Here is a 12,636-nt window from a genome sequence, read left to right as displayed (position 1 = left end):
GAAGCCCACGTGCCTAGATCCCGTGCTCCACAACAAGAGAAGCCACCACAAGAAGAAGCCCATGCAAGGAGAAGCCCACGCACCACAACGAAGAATAGCCCCTGCTCACCACAAATAGAGAAAGCCCCTGCACTGCAACGAAGACCCAACGCAGCCAAAAATAAATAAAAAAAATTTTAAAGGCTATTATTTATTAAGTGTTTATCATGTGCCACACCCTGGGCTAAATATTTCACGTGCATTATTTCATTCAATTTTTGCAACAACTCTGTAAGGTGGGGACTATTTCCCTCCCTATTTTACAAATGGGCAACTTGAGGTTCAGAGAGGTTAAGTAATCTGCCCAAAACACACAGGTAATAAGCGGCAGAGCCGCTTAGAAGTACATCTACAGGACTAGAGCCGGTGCCCCCTGTACTCCCTCAAAGTCAAATTAACACCACAAAGAACAAGGTATTGACCATCATCTGGTTTCCTACAGATCCTGTATTTTCTAGGGCCCGCTGTTATTTTTGTAACCTACCACGGTGGACAAAGCGTTAAACTACGCCCTCAAAAATTACAGTTCAGGAGAGATGGAGAGAGGAGCATGAGGTGAAGGTACAAGGTCAAAGTCTAGCTGTTGGCTCCCATCCAGCAATCTGACAGCTTTGGTCTTGGAGTCAAACCAAACGCTGGGAGCTGCAGGGCGTATTCCTAAGAACAGGTTGTGTGGATGATAGCACCATTCTCTGAATTCGATAGAGGCCCTGATGACCTCAACCTTTAAGAAAATCTTCACTTTAGTCAATCCATATCGAAGCTGCTGTGCCAGGATGCCTTCCTATGTAAACATTAATTATATCTGGGGCTACAAACATAGCGGTTGAAAAGGAGAGTTGATAAGGCAGAGTATGAGTTGCAAGGGTAGAGTTGTTGGATATTTGCATTCCTAACATTCATAAGATAGTGCCAGGAGAAAAAGAAATCGTTTTGGCCCATAGAGTATTGGCTAAGAAGAGGATCTGAGAGTTTGTAGATACTCATTTTCCCTAGTTTAGTTTGTGCTTCCTCAGTTTAAGAACCAGGGTCCTTGATTCATCACCCAAAGGAGAGAGATGTCAGTCCGAGAGAGGAGTGCTACCTTTTGCAGAGGCTCCAGGAGAAATCCAATGGCTAGGATGACAATCAGCACGATGATGGCAGAGAGAAGGCCAGCAACCTGTGAAGATGAGAACATTCTCATCACAGACTCAACTTTCCCCCCGGGATCCGCATCCCCAGTGACTCAAGCTAGGACGACCCTCACAGCAAAGATCCTCCAGTACCTGGGTTTTGCCTCCTGTACTCTCCTGGACCCCTGATCTGGAGAGGGCTGTACTTGCTGCAAATCCTCTGAACGATCCACCGAATATGTTACTCACTCCCAAGGCGATTAACTCCTGATGGGAGAACAAGGAAGAATCTTCTTTAGATGCGACACCATTGATATTATGCATGCAGAATAGTATATAAAGTTGCCTAATTAGACCCAGCGTCGGTTTATACTTACCTGATTGCCATCAATGGGATAATCGTATTTGAGGGAATAGACGCTGGCCACAGAGAAGGCCACTGCAAAGCCAACAATGGCAATGCCAAAGCAGTCTCCGATGGTATCTCGGAAAGTCTGCACATTAGGTGTGATAAGGGTCTGAAACCTGAAATTGAAATTAAACAAGTCAGAATGCCACCAACCTGCTTATAAACCTTCAACAGCATCCATTTGTTCTCAGGAAAAGTGCAAATTCCTTAGCAAGGTCCCAATTACCCCTCCTCCACATCTTGCTTAATTACTACCATTTTCCCAGAATTTATACTCCAGCTATACCAAGCTTTCTTTGTTTCTCATCACCCATCATCTCTCACCTTGACAGCTTCTAATTTGCTGTTGCCTTTCCCTGAACCATTCCCCTCATCCCTATCCTTCCCTCCAGAAAGTCTTCTCTCACCCCCAAGGTCAGGGTTAGGCAAGATTCTCTATGCTTCCCCAGTTCTTGATGCCTCCTGTTTCCATCCCTGCCCCTCTCTCCCCCAACTCTCCATCCAGACCCAGAGCAGGGACTGTAACTTCTTCATTATTCTATGACCAGGACCAACAATGGTCCTTCACAGCATATATCAGGTGGTCAGTAATTGTTGGGCAAGTCAGTGAATGAATGAATGCAATCTAGGCTGAGTTGTGCCTTTGGAGTATGACTAGGAAGAATTTAGCACCACTGAAAACCTTGGAATCTGTTGTCTTACTGTTGAAAAGCAATGCCGCCTGTATTTGATATGAGTGTAAATCTAGTCCAGTGATAGTGATAAATCTGATATGATTTTGCTAGCATAGCCACACTATAGTGTACACTTAGATCAATATAAGCTTTGTGCAAAATGTCTCAGATCCCACTTGTATTGTTACATTGGGTTGCAAAGCATCACCCGTTATGCCTCCAATAGCTATCCATGGATGAAGGCTCTTTGAGCAAACACAATTCTGAGAGAAGGAAAGCAAGAAATTCTTCGCTTCATTGAAAATGATAACCTTTCATGGAAAACCCTTAGCAAACAGATGGGCGTTAGACTCTGCGCCGCACTCCACAGAACTTCTAGAGCCAACTGTGGCCCTGGCGGAGGGCGGGTTTCCATTTAAAGTGAGATAGTGTCAGGGAAACATTCAAGCCACAGAGGATACTCCTGTACCTGCACCTCATGAACTCAGAGCAGTTAAATAATATTTACTAATTGCATTATAAAGTCCAAATATCCCAAACTCAACATCAATTTACTAAAATGCTCAGCTCCTATAAACATCTGTTTCTGACCTAAAACTTATTGGAGGTAAGTTAATTGGGTCCATTCAACTCTTTTTAAATTGCTCTTCATGTTTTGTGAATGTTACTAGATTTTTAGCTCTAATTTTGAAGAAGTACTATTATTTCATATTCTGCAGCTTTCATAAATCAGAAAGTTAGCTTGGAATATTATATATAGTCTAAAACCAGTGGTACAATTATAATCTGCATTTTATACCAAAATAACCAGAAGCCTGCTATCATTCTTTTTTTCTAGCCTCTAATCACCATAGGCAGAGTGGTGTGATGGAGATTTACAGTCTGAAAACTTGATTCATTTCCTGGCTCTGCTACTTACCCAGGTTCCTCATTTGTAAAGTGATGATAATAACACTTGTTCTCTTTTCTTCATAATTTTTGTGGGAGGGTCAAATAAATAATGAATGTGACTACTGTTGACACACTGTAAAGTACAAAGTACCTGTAAGCTACTATTACAGGGTCCCTCTGGAATCTGAATATATCCTTTGTGTTTCCTTTACTATTTCAATGATCTCTTTCCTTCAGCCAAGTTATTTACATTCAGTGTATGTAGCTTCACAAAGTCACTTCTAAGGTGTCATATTCATTAATAACAGATTAGCAATAATTAGCAATCGTTACCTTCCAGTTATCTTCTATTTGCAATCATCAGAAATCTAAAGTGCTCACTTGATTATCACTCAGAAAAAATGGGACTGTAGAAAGCATGTAGGGGCTTCCCAGGTGGCACAGTGGTTAAGAATCCACCTGCCAATGTAGGGGACACTGGTTCGCGTCCTGGTCCGAGAAGATCCCACATGCCGCGGAGCAACTAAGCCCGTGCGCCACAACTACTGAAGCCCACGCTCTAGACCCCATGAGCCACAACTACTGAGCCTGCGTGCCTAAGAGCCCGTGCTCTGCAACAAGAGAAGCCACCGCAATGAGAAGCCCGCACACCACAAAGAAGAGTAGCACACGTTTGCTGCAACTAGAGAAAGCCCAGGCGCAGCAACAAAGACCCAACACAGCCAAAAATAAAGTAAATAAATCAATTAATTAAAAAAAAAAAGCGTGTAGAGTGCCTAGTACCTAATTTAGGTGCTAAATTAGGAACAGCAGTAATGCAGTTCGAACACTTACAGTAGGCCAGGCACTTGAGGACATCACACATATTAACTCACTTAATCCTTACAAGAACCCTATGTAATAACCTATGCTATTTTTAGCCCCATTTTTACAGCCAAAGACATTAAGGCACAGAGTTTATTTGCCCAAGATCAGGAAGTGAGTCCGAAGTAAATCCTAGGCACTCTGCCTCTAGAAAACATGAGTTTGCTTACTGGGCTACACTGCCTCTCTGTAGAGTGTAATGACCTATAAATGTGAGTTACCCCTTTCCCTACCCACACACACTATGGAGGGAAGTCCATTGACATTTAAAATATATTTACTAAGTACTGTCTCTAAGATTGTAACTCAGTGTCCTTACCTTTTATTTCAAAACCTTTCTGGCAAGATCCTCTTTAATTTTGTATCTACTTATCTATCTAGTTTGTGTCTCCCAAGATGTTTAAATAAAGCATAATCGGGCTTCCCTGGTGGCGCAGTGGTTGAGAGGCCGCCTGCCGGTGCAGGGGACAAGGGTTCGTGCCCCAGTCCGGGAAGATCCCACAAGCTGCGGAGCGGCTGGGCCCGTGAGCCATGGCCGCTGAGCCTGCGCATCCGGAGCCTGTGCTCCGCAACGGGAGAGGCCACAGCAGTGAGAGGCCCACGTACCGCAAAAAAAAAAAAAAGCATAATCACTTGAAAGTTGCAGAGTGGAGAGAAACACTAGAAATAGTCTTTCAGCTTCAGCCTAATTTCTCCCATTTAAGTTAAAAGTGATATTTGTGATCCAAATATTACAAGTGGTAACACAATTTTATCTGATGATAAAAATATTTTTTGCTTAAAAATATATATTTGCTTTTAATAGAATTTAGTTAGTTTTAAGTCAACAATGCAATGCATATAAATGCTGATTCCTGGAATAATTCTCAAATACTCCTAAGCATGGGGAGGGAGGGAGGTTTTTTTTGGTTTTTTTTTTTTTACAGGAATACCACCTTTCCTTGGTAAGCAAGTTGGAAGAAATTGATGCTATGGCCAGAGGGCAGAGAGAGGAAAGAGCACAAAACTGGATCTCCCTCCTCAATCCAATGAATGCAATGGAATACGTTTTCAAATTCCTTGTACAAGCTGCGCCTCCCATCCTTCTGCAGCGCTAAGAGTTGCTCTGGGCTTGTCTTGAATTTGATCTTCAGAGAGGACAGAGTGTGCCCATCTGGATTGCTCAAGCAGCGTGTGGCAGGTATTCCTTCAGTGTCTCCTTTGAACTGTCGGAACTTGGCTCCAGTAACCTCAAACAAAACACTACATATTGTTTATAGTAATTTATGGCCAAGGAAATCTGGTTTCCCTCGGTTCCTTTTAAGGGGAGGAGCAAGTTTACTGTGTCTATTTTTCTACTTTCACTATCTCACTTTTCTTGCGTGTGAGCCCCTTCTCTTCTGGTTTGTGAGTTCTTCCACACAGAGAAACTTTCTGATGTTAAGAACTGCAGACCCTATGTCCTGTGTGACTCCCCCCTAGAAGGAGGGTAGTGAGCCCTCCTCCTGGATGCATGATGGATGCCAGATACAGGGAGGGTTCTGAGCTGGGTTCATGCATTTCAGCTTGAAGTCGTTCGTCACTACTGCTTACTCTCTAATTAGAGCTTGGAGATGCCATAATAAGAGAGACACTTACCCACTTTTCATCTCCCCAACCACGGCCACGTTAAACCTGTTTTTGAAGTCAAAGCCATATGACACACCTGTTGCGATCACAGTCTGCAAAGTTGCAAATTGCCCAAGTTAGAAATGGGAGATGTAACTAAGAGTCTTGCTTTGAAAAAAAAATACCATTGCCAAAAGCCACCCCTTGACTTATTAAATAAGAATCTCAAGCTCAGGTTTGGCTACTTCTTGAAAAGTCCCGAGGCAATTCTAATGTACCACCAAAGCTGAGAACCACAGCTCCATTCCAATGGGTCTCTCACTAGGATTCTCAGAGGTCTGCTCTCTGCCCCATCCTTGTCTTACATGGAAAGAATAAACCCCAAGTCATCAAAGCAAGTTATTAAATTCTGAATAAAGAGAAAACCATACTAAATATGATACCCAGAAACTGCAGAGAGGTCACCAGTCCCACTAAAGCCTCCTGATCTACAGACGGTGAAGGGCTTTAGACATAAAAACACAAGACTAACGAATTATGAAAGAAAGTCTTGAGACGATCAGTTACCATGATGAGTTCAATTGGAATGGGCACTGGAAGTTTGGCTTTGTAGCGCTGATTTATTTCTTTAACCACAAATACCACCAACAGGACAACCAAGGATGTCACAAGGTCTGCAATATTAGTCTTCTCTATTTGTGAGAATATGGAAATTAGTACCTAGAGTATAAAAGTAAAAAACACCCAAGTGCTACATTAATGTGTAATTTGGATATAACACTTAATTCCAAATAGATAAAAATAAACATAGACGTGAAACGACTGACAGATTGATAGCAATTCCCTGTTCTGCTCATGTTAGCCACGAGTAATTGCAGAGACTAGCATGGAGATATGAGAAGGGTGAGTCAGCACAGCATTGTCACCACACTGGTTTTGGGATGCTCTTCGTCTAGTGTTGAATTTTCTTGGACGTTTTTCACATTTTTATAACTAGTCTCTTCTGCTCTTAGGTCTCGTTGCCATCTTTTAAATTTCACAATCAACACTACTGCTCTGTCCAGGGAATAACTTTTGACCTCTGGTAGTTTTTCTTAGCATGTATCCCCTTAATTCCTGGCTTTTTTTTTTTTTTTAATGTTCAGACCCTTCATATTTCTTCGTTGACTGTCTCTGTCACTTTTGGAAACTAGTTTCCTGGCTAGCTGTGCAGTTCTCTAAGCCAGTTGGGTGCCGTATCTGTGGGATCCAGACAGCTCAAGCAGGTCCAAACTGGATCCCAAATGGTTCCCAAAAGACTCCACTTCTGGAATAGCTCTGGATGGGAGTGAGAGGGCTGGTTCCAATTTGGAGGGAGTCTGTCTCTGATTCCCAAAGACTGTCTTGACAGAAGCACTAACAAGCCCAAAGTCAGTAAAAGGAAGGAAATAACAAAGATCAGAGTGGAAAGAAATGAAACACAGACTAAAAAGACAATAGAAAAGATCGATGGAACTAAAAGCTGGATTTTTGAAAAGATAAAAGAGACAAACCTGTAGCTAGCCTCAGAGAGGAAGAAAGAATGAGGACAAAAATACATAAATTCAGAGGTGCTAAGAATGCTCTCTGTTCTACAGAACATCCTTTAGAGGAGAGGAGAAAGAACCACTGTTCTATTTACATATTGGCCAATTTCCTTTTGTTTTATAAACAGGGATGCATAAGAGTCAGAACTTCAATTCTAGAAGAGCAAGACCTGCTTTTTAGAACTAGGGAAGCACTTCCACTCAATCAGCACATTTCTTTCAAAATAAGATTTTGAGAAAGATTTTAAAACTTGGGACAAACTATTAATAATGGGCATCGATGTTTATTCTTTTTAAAAATACTGAACACTCAAATCTAAGAGAAGTGATAGTTAATTTCTGTTATTCACATCAGCTGATGTGGTATATGGTCGCTGTGGTAGATTTTCAGCGTTGTTCTCCTTGCCACTTTTTCTTAATGTGAATACATTTCACAGCCCATTGATTTCTTGGAAGTTATAGGTAAGTCCTGCAGCAAAGGCACGAAAGGAAAGTTCTCCTGGAAACATGATAGTGAATTTCGTGTATTTCCATATTTTTTAAGCAAAAGGAATACTTACTTTGAAAATTGAAAATGGATCAGCATGTGCTGGGACTGTCAGCTGAAGAATAAATTTGAGCTGGGAAACCAAAACGTGAACAGCGGCAGCTGTGGTGAAGCCACTGATTAAGGATTCGGACAGATAAATCACCACGAAGCCCAGCTGCAGAACCCCCATGAGCAACTGCAAAGAGAGAGAGCAGAGCCTTTGTTAGTGTAGATTCAGAGAACACCTCGGCAGACTGAAGGATCAGCTACTGTAATGATTCAAAATGTGGAGGTCAGCCTCCACCCCTGTGTCTTGAAGAAGCAAGTGTTGTTGCCTCCTGGAAAACCTCCCATGCAAGGTACCACCCTCTGCTTCCCTCCCCCATCCCAACACCCCCCACCCCAAGGTGGAATGTTACATGGTGTTCAAATAGCACATCAGTCCAGTATACCCCCAAGAACTAACTTCCCTCTTTTGAAAGTGCGGTATCTTTAGGAGACTCACCCATAAACCTTTCATAGCAGAATCTTATCTAGCATTAGCCCTCATAAATTTTCCCAGGGAATTTTCAGTTACCCTTTACAGCTGCTGTCGCATGCATGGGCGAACATCCATTCAGATTCCCTCAAACAAGTTGCTTGATTTTTGTTAGGAAATACGTAACTGCTCATGACATCAAAAGTGCTTGATTTTAAATGAGGGCAAAAGTGGTTCATTCCCCCAAAGCTTCAGGATTTTTCAAGAAAGTAAATGGATAGATGCTTGGCCTACCTCTCCACTCCTGTCCCCGGAATGCAAACTGAGCTGTGAGTTTGCAAATGCACTAGGATCAGAGATGCACTCGGACTCCATTGTTGAACTGACCCCATTGTTGGTCAAGAAGATCCACCACTTATGTCTTGGTTTGAATTGACTCTTTTTTCTTTTTCTTTAAGGAATGGTCTTAACTAATAATATCATTAGCCATAAACTTAGGCAACATCTTGAGGAGTCTGACATTTTCACTATCTAACATCTTGAGGATAGGGACATTTTCATAATCCAGGCATGGTGACAGGGGTGTGGCTTGGGAGTGAGGCTTTAAACCCCTCCATAACCATTTTCAGCTTTCTCCAAATCTTTGACATGGACAATTCAAAGTGCTAAGCGCCCGTCCCTTCCAAATAGACTGTAGTCAATGAGGAATTAGAAAGAAAAAAGTTCCCAAGCTGCCAGTTTCTCTATTGCATGGAGTTCTGTTTAGTGAGTATATAAATTTCCAGGTATATTATTGAATTCAGCATTTCACCTGTCACCACATGTGCCTCCCCACTCTTATTTTTTCCTTCTCTCTAGACCCATGTTCAATCATCTTTGCAAAGTAGACCTGCCCTTTCACTTCTGGCTGTGGTAGGTGACTCTTAAATTATTTCCAATGGGCTATTGAAGGAGGCATGTAAACTAACAGGAAGAGTCGGGAGGGGTGGCAGGAAGGAGAAAAACCACAAAGATGTGTACCAGTCAGGACACATAAATTGGGGAGGGTAGATTCTGTGACAGAGTACTCACCTGGATGATTCCAGAAAGAATTGTGACCGTTGCAGCCACCATCACCTTATGATCATCTAGTGATGAATCATTAGCCACTGAGCTATTAGTGACTGTCGGATCAGCTGTATCGGCTATTGGGGTTAATCTCACAACTACTGCTCCCACCATCATACTAAGAACTGGAAATGGACCTAATAAAAGAGAGGGCGAGTTGTAGTCATTATGTCTCCCTATGGCACAGTTGTCTTTCAGCCATAATGTAGCATATGAAAAGACTGCTGTCTGGAGTTCTGGTCTACTTCCCCAAGCCCCAGTCCTAATTCTTACAAGAAACTATGACTCCTCTCCTGGATTCTGCACAATTTGGAATTGATACAATGTGTGGCTAATGGCATTCATAAAGAAAAGCAATGTAAGGATCAATTAGCCCAGTAGTTCACTTACCCACTGATATGTGTCTAGAAGTGCCCAAGAAAAAGTAGATTATGACTGGGAAAAAGGCTGCATACAACCCATAGCGTGGGGGTATGGTGACCAGCAGAGCAAATGCTAAACCTGTAAATACACAAGCATCAGTGTCGTTATTTCATGCAAAGGGATCATAGAAGTTTTCATTAGGCTCTTCAAGTATTTAAGATTGTACCTTAAAAATTATTTTATTAACTCAAATGTATCAACGATGTAAATGTAAGAGCTAAAGCTATAAAACTCTCAGAAGAAAACTTAGGTGTAAACCTTTGTGACCTTGGATCAGGCACGGGTTTCTTAGAAGTGACACCTATAGCATAAGCAACCAAACTAAAAACAGATAAACAGGGCCCCATCAAAATGTAAAAATGTGTGCTTCAAAGGATACTATCCAAAAAGTGAAATGACAACCTACAGAAAGGGAGAAATTATTTGCAAATCGTATCTTGGATAAGGGTCTATTATCCAGAATTATATAATTAACTTTTGCAATTCAACAATAAAAAGACACATAACCTAATTTTAAAATGTGCAAAAGATTTACACAGACATTTCTCCAAAGATGTGCAAATGGTCAGCGAGGACATGAAAAGATGCTCAACATCATTAATCATTGGGAGAATGCAAATCAAAACCGCAAAGAGAGTCCATTTCATGCTCACTAGGATAGCTAAAATAACAAGGGCAGACAATAACAAGTGTTCACAAGGATGTGGAGAAATTTGAACCCTCACCGTTGCTAGTGGGTTATTATATGACACAGCAATTACACTCCTAGATATATACCCAAGAGAAATGAAACATGTTCACACAAAAACTTGTGTACAAGTGTTCATAATAGTATTATTCATAAAAGCCACAGCATGGAAACAACCCAAATGTCCATCAACTCATGAATGGACAAAATGTGGTATATCTATACAGCAGAATATTATTCATCCATAAAACGGAATGAAGTACCTGTACATCATGGATGAAACTTGCAAACGTTATGCTAAGTGAAAGAAACCAGACACAAAAGACGACATATTCTGTGACTCTCTTTGCATGAAATGCTCAGAATAGGTAAATCCATTGAGACAGAAAGTTGTTGCCGAGGGATGGGTGGAGAGGGGATGGGAAGTGATTGCAAGAGATTTTGGGGGATGGTTGTAGTGAAAATGTCTTGCAGTTAGTGGTGATAGTTGCACAACCTCGTGAATACACAAAAAACACTGAATTGTGCACATTGAAAGGGTGAATTTGGGCTTCCCTGGTGGCGCAGTGGTTGAGAGTCCGCCTGCCGATGCAGGGGACGTGGGTTCGTGCCCCGGTCCAGGAAGATCCCACATGCCGTGCAGCGGCGGGACCCGTGAGCCATGGCCGCTGAGCCTGAGCGTCCGGAGCCTGTGCTCCACAACTGGAGAGGCCCGCGTACCGCAAAAAAAAAAAAAAAAGGGTGAATTTTATGATACATGAATTATATCTCAAAAAGAAAAAAAGTTACCTTGCAGTACAGCCACCAGTCCTGTGCTGATTCCAGAAACAATGTCACTGAGGAGCCATTCCTTTATGCGGTACGCTGGCAACCAAGATGCTATGGGGAACAAAGAGAGGGCAATTCTCTTGGCCTTTTGTGCAGAACAGCTGAAAACATTGAAAGCCACCGTTCAGTTATTAATATCCAATTTTAAGTTTAGTACCTATTGTAAATGGAAAATTGGTAAAGTTAATATTATCATTTCACTAACTTTCCCACTAACATTCACCTCCTTACCCATATCAACTGCCCCCAAAGGATTGACCACCACCAAAGGATTTTTTTTTTTTTAAGAAAAATGTTGCTTTTCTTTAGCCACAATAGAAATTATCTGTCATCCTCAGCTTGACTTTACAACACTTTGATGGAGAATTTTCCTCTGTCCTTATCTATCAGTTCTCTGGTATGGAGAGATTGTGTTGAGAGCCAAGATTGGTGTTCAATTTCAGAGACTACTTTTCTAGCCCTGGCAGGAAGTAGGAGGTCTGGAAACCAAAGATAAAAAGACTTTGGAGAGGGGGGAAAAATATTTGAAAAAAGAAACATATTAAATCTTTAATAAGTAGCCAATTATAGATATCTGTTTGAAAAAAAAAAAGATTTTGGAGACTGTGGGCTATAGCCGAAAGAAGAGCTTGGAGGCTTAAAAATTTCAGAGAAAGTGCTTCATTTACTCCTAATGCCAGTACCTTAAAAAAATATCTTACCGGAACCACTTTTTGAGATGATCCAGAAGTGTCTTATGATGTCTGTGTTTCTTCTTATGTTCTTCCTCAAAAGCCTTTGTGGAATACACTGGCCTGGCCACGACGTACTGATTCCCGATGGGTTCAATCATTGTGCTTTCTCTGACCGTTGTGGTAAGTGGAAGACCTTTGGAACTATGTGGCAAACCCTTCTTGCCTTTAGCAGGTTAAAAATGCCTGAAACCAAACAGAGCTTGCTTCTTAAATAACTCGGAGATAATGTGATGCAATTTACAGATGAGTGAGCTCTGAACTGAATGTTACCACCTTTTGAGATCAAAAGAGGCTGGATTAAGGGACCTAGATTGTATTTTGCGACTGTGATAATCGCTTTTTACTGCAAGAAGCTGGACACAGCTCCTCTGGGTAAGTAAACAAGGGCTTTGATTGATTTATTTTTAAAAGATTGCCAAAAAGCAATAGAAATTGACTCAGTTTACTAACCAGTGAGTGCATTTTTGACTTGTAAAGCAAGATCTCAAGAAAGGAATTTATTAAAAAAATTTTTTTTCAGCAATGTTTCCAAAGTTATGGCACTGGGGGTACTGGGACAGGTTAGATTTAAAGTCTGTTCATTGCCCCTAACTCTAGTCAAGGCTGTTCCGTTTGACCCATCAGAATTTTTGTAATACATTATAAAATGTTTTTAATTTGTGAAATTGAAGGATATTGCCCATTTAAGGTATTTTCTTATTATTT

The 12,636-nt window shown here is 41.4% G+C and overlaps 1 protein-coding gene across 1 annotated transcript in view; it reads right to left on the bottom strand.

Annotated features, from left to right (window-relative positions):
* The window catches only part of SLC26A3 (solute carrier family 26 member 3), a 29,222-nt gene extending 17,193 nt beyond the window's left edge, over nt 1-12,029 (bottom strand). Inside the window, exons 1-10 of the mRNA XM_065883664.1 lie at nt 11,899-12,029; nt 11,159-11,298; nt 9,649-9,759; nt 9,223-9,395; nt 7,705-7,869; nt 6,147-6,299; nt 5,610-5,692; nt 1,532-1,679; nt 1,308-1,421; nt 1,124-1,201 (exon numbers count right to left, since the gene is read on the bottom strand). Coding sequence (XP_065739736.1) covers nt 1,124-1,201; nt 1,308-1,421; nt 1,532-1,679; nt 5,610-5,692; nt 6,147-6,299; nt 7,705-7,869; nt 9,223-9,395; nt 9,649-9,759; nt 11,159-11,298; nt 11,899-12,029 — 1,296 coding nt within the window. The remainder of the gene's footprint in view (nt 1-1,123; nt 1,202-1,307; nt 1,422-1,531; nt 1,680-5,609; nt 5,693-6,146; nt 6,300-7,704; nt 7,870-9,222; nt 9,396-9,648; nt 9,760-11,158; nt 11,299-11,898) is intronic.
* Between the last annotated feature and the right edge of the window lie 607 nt (nt 12,030-12,636).

Source organism: Phocoena phocoena, chromosome 9, assembly GCF_963924675.1.
Source record: "Phocoena phocoena chromosome 9, mPhoPho1.1, whole genome shotgun sequence".
Taxonomy (NCBI): Eukaryota; Metazoa; Chordata; class Mammalia; order Artiodactyla; family Phocoenidae; genus Phocoena; species Phocoena phocoena.
This window is presented reverse-complemented; position numbering and strand designations above follow the sequence as displayed.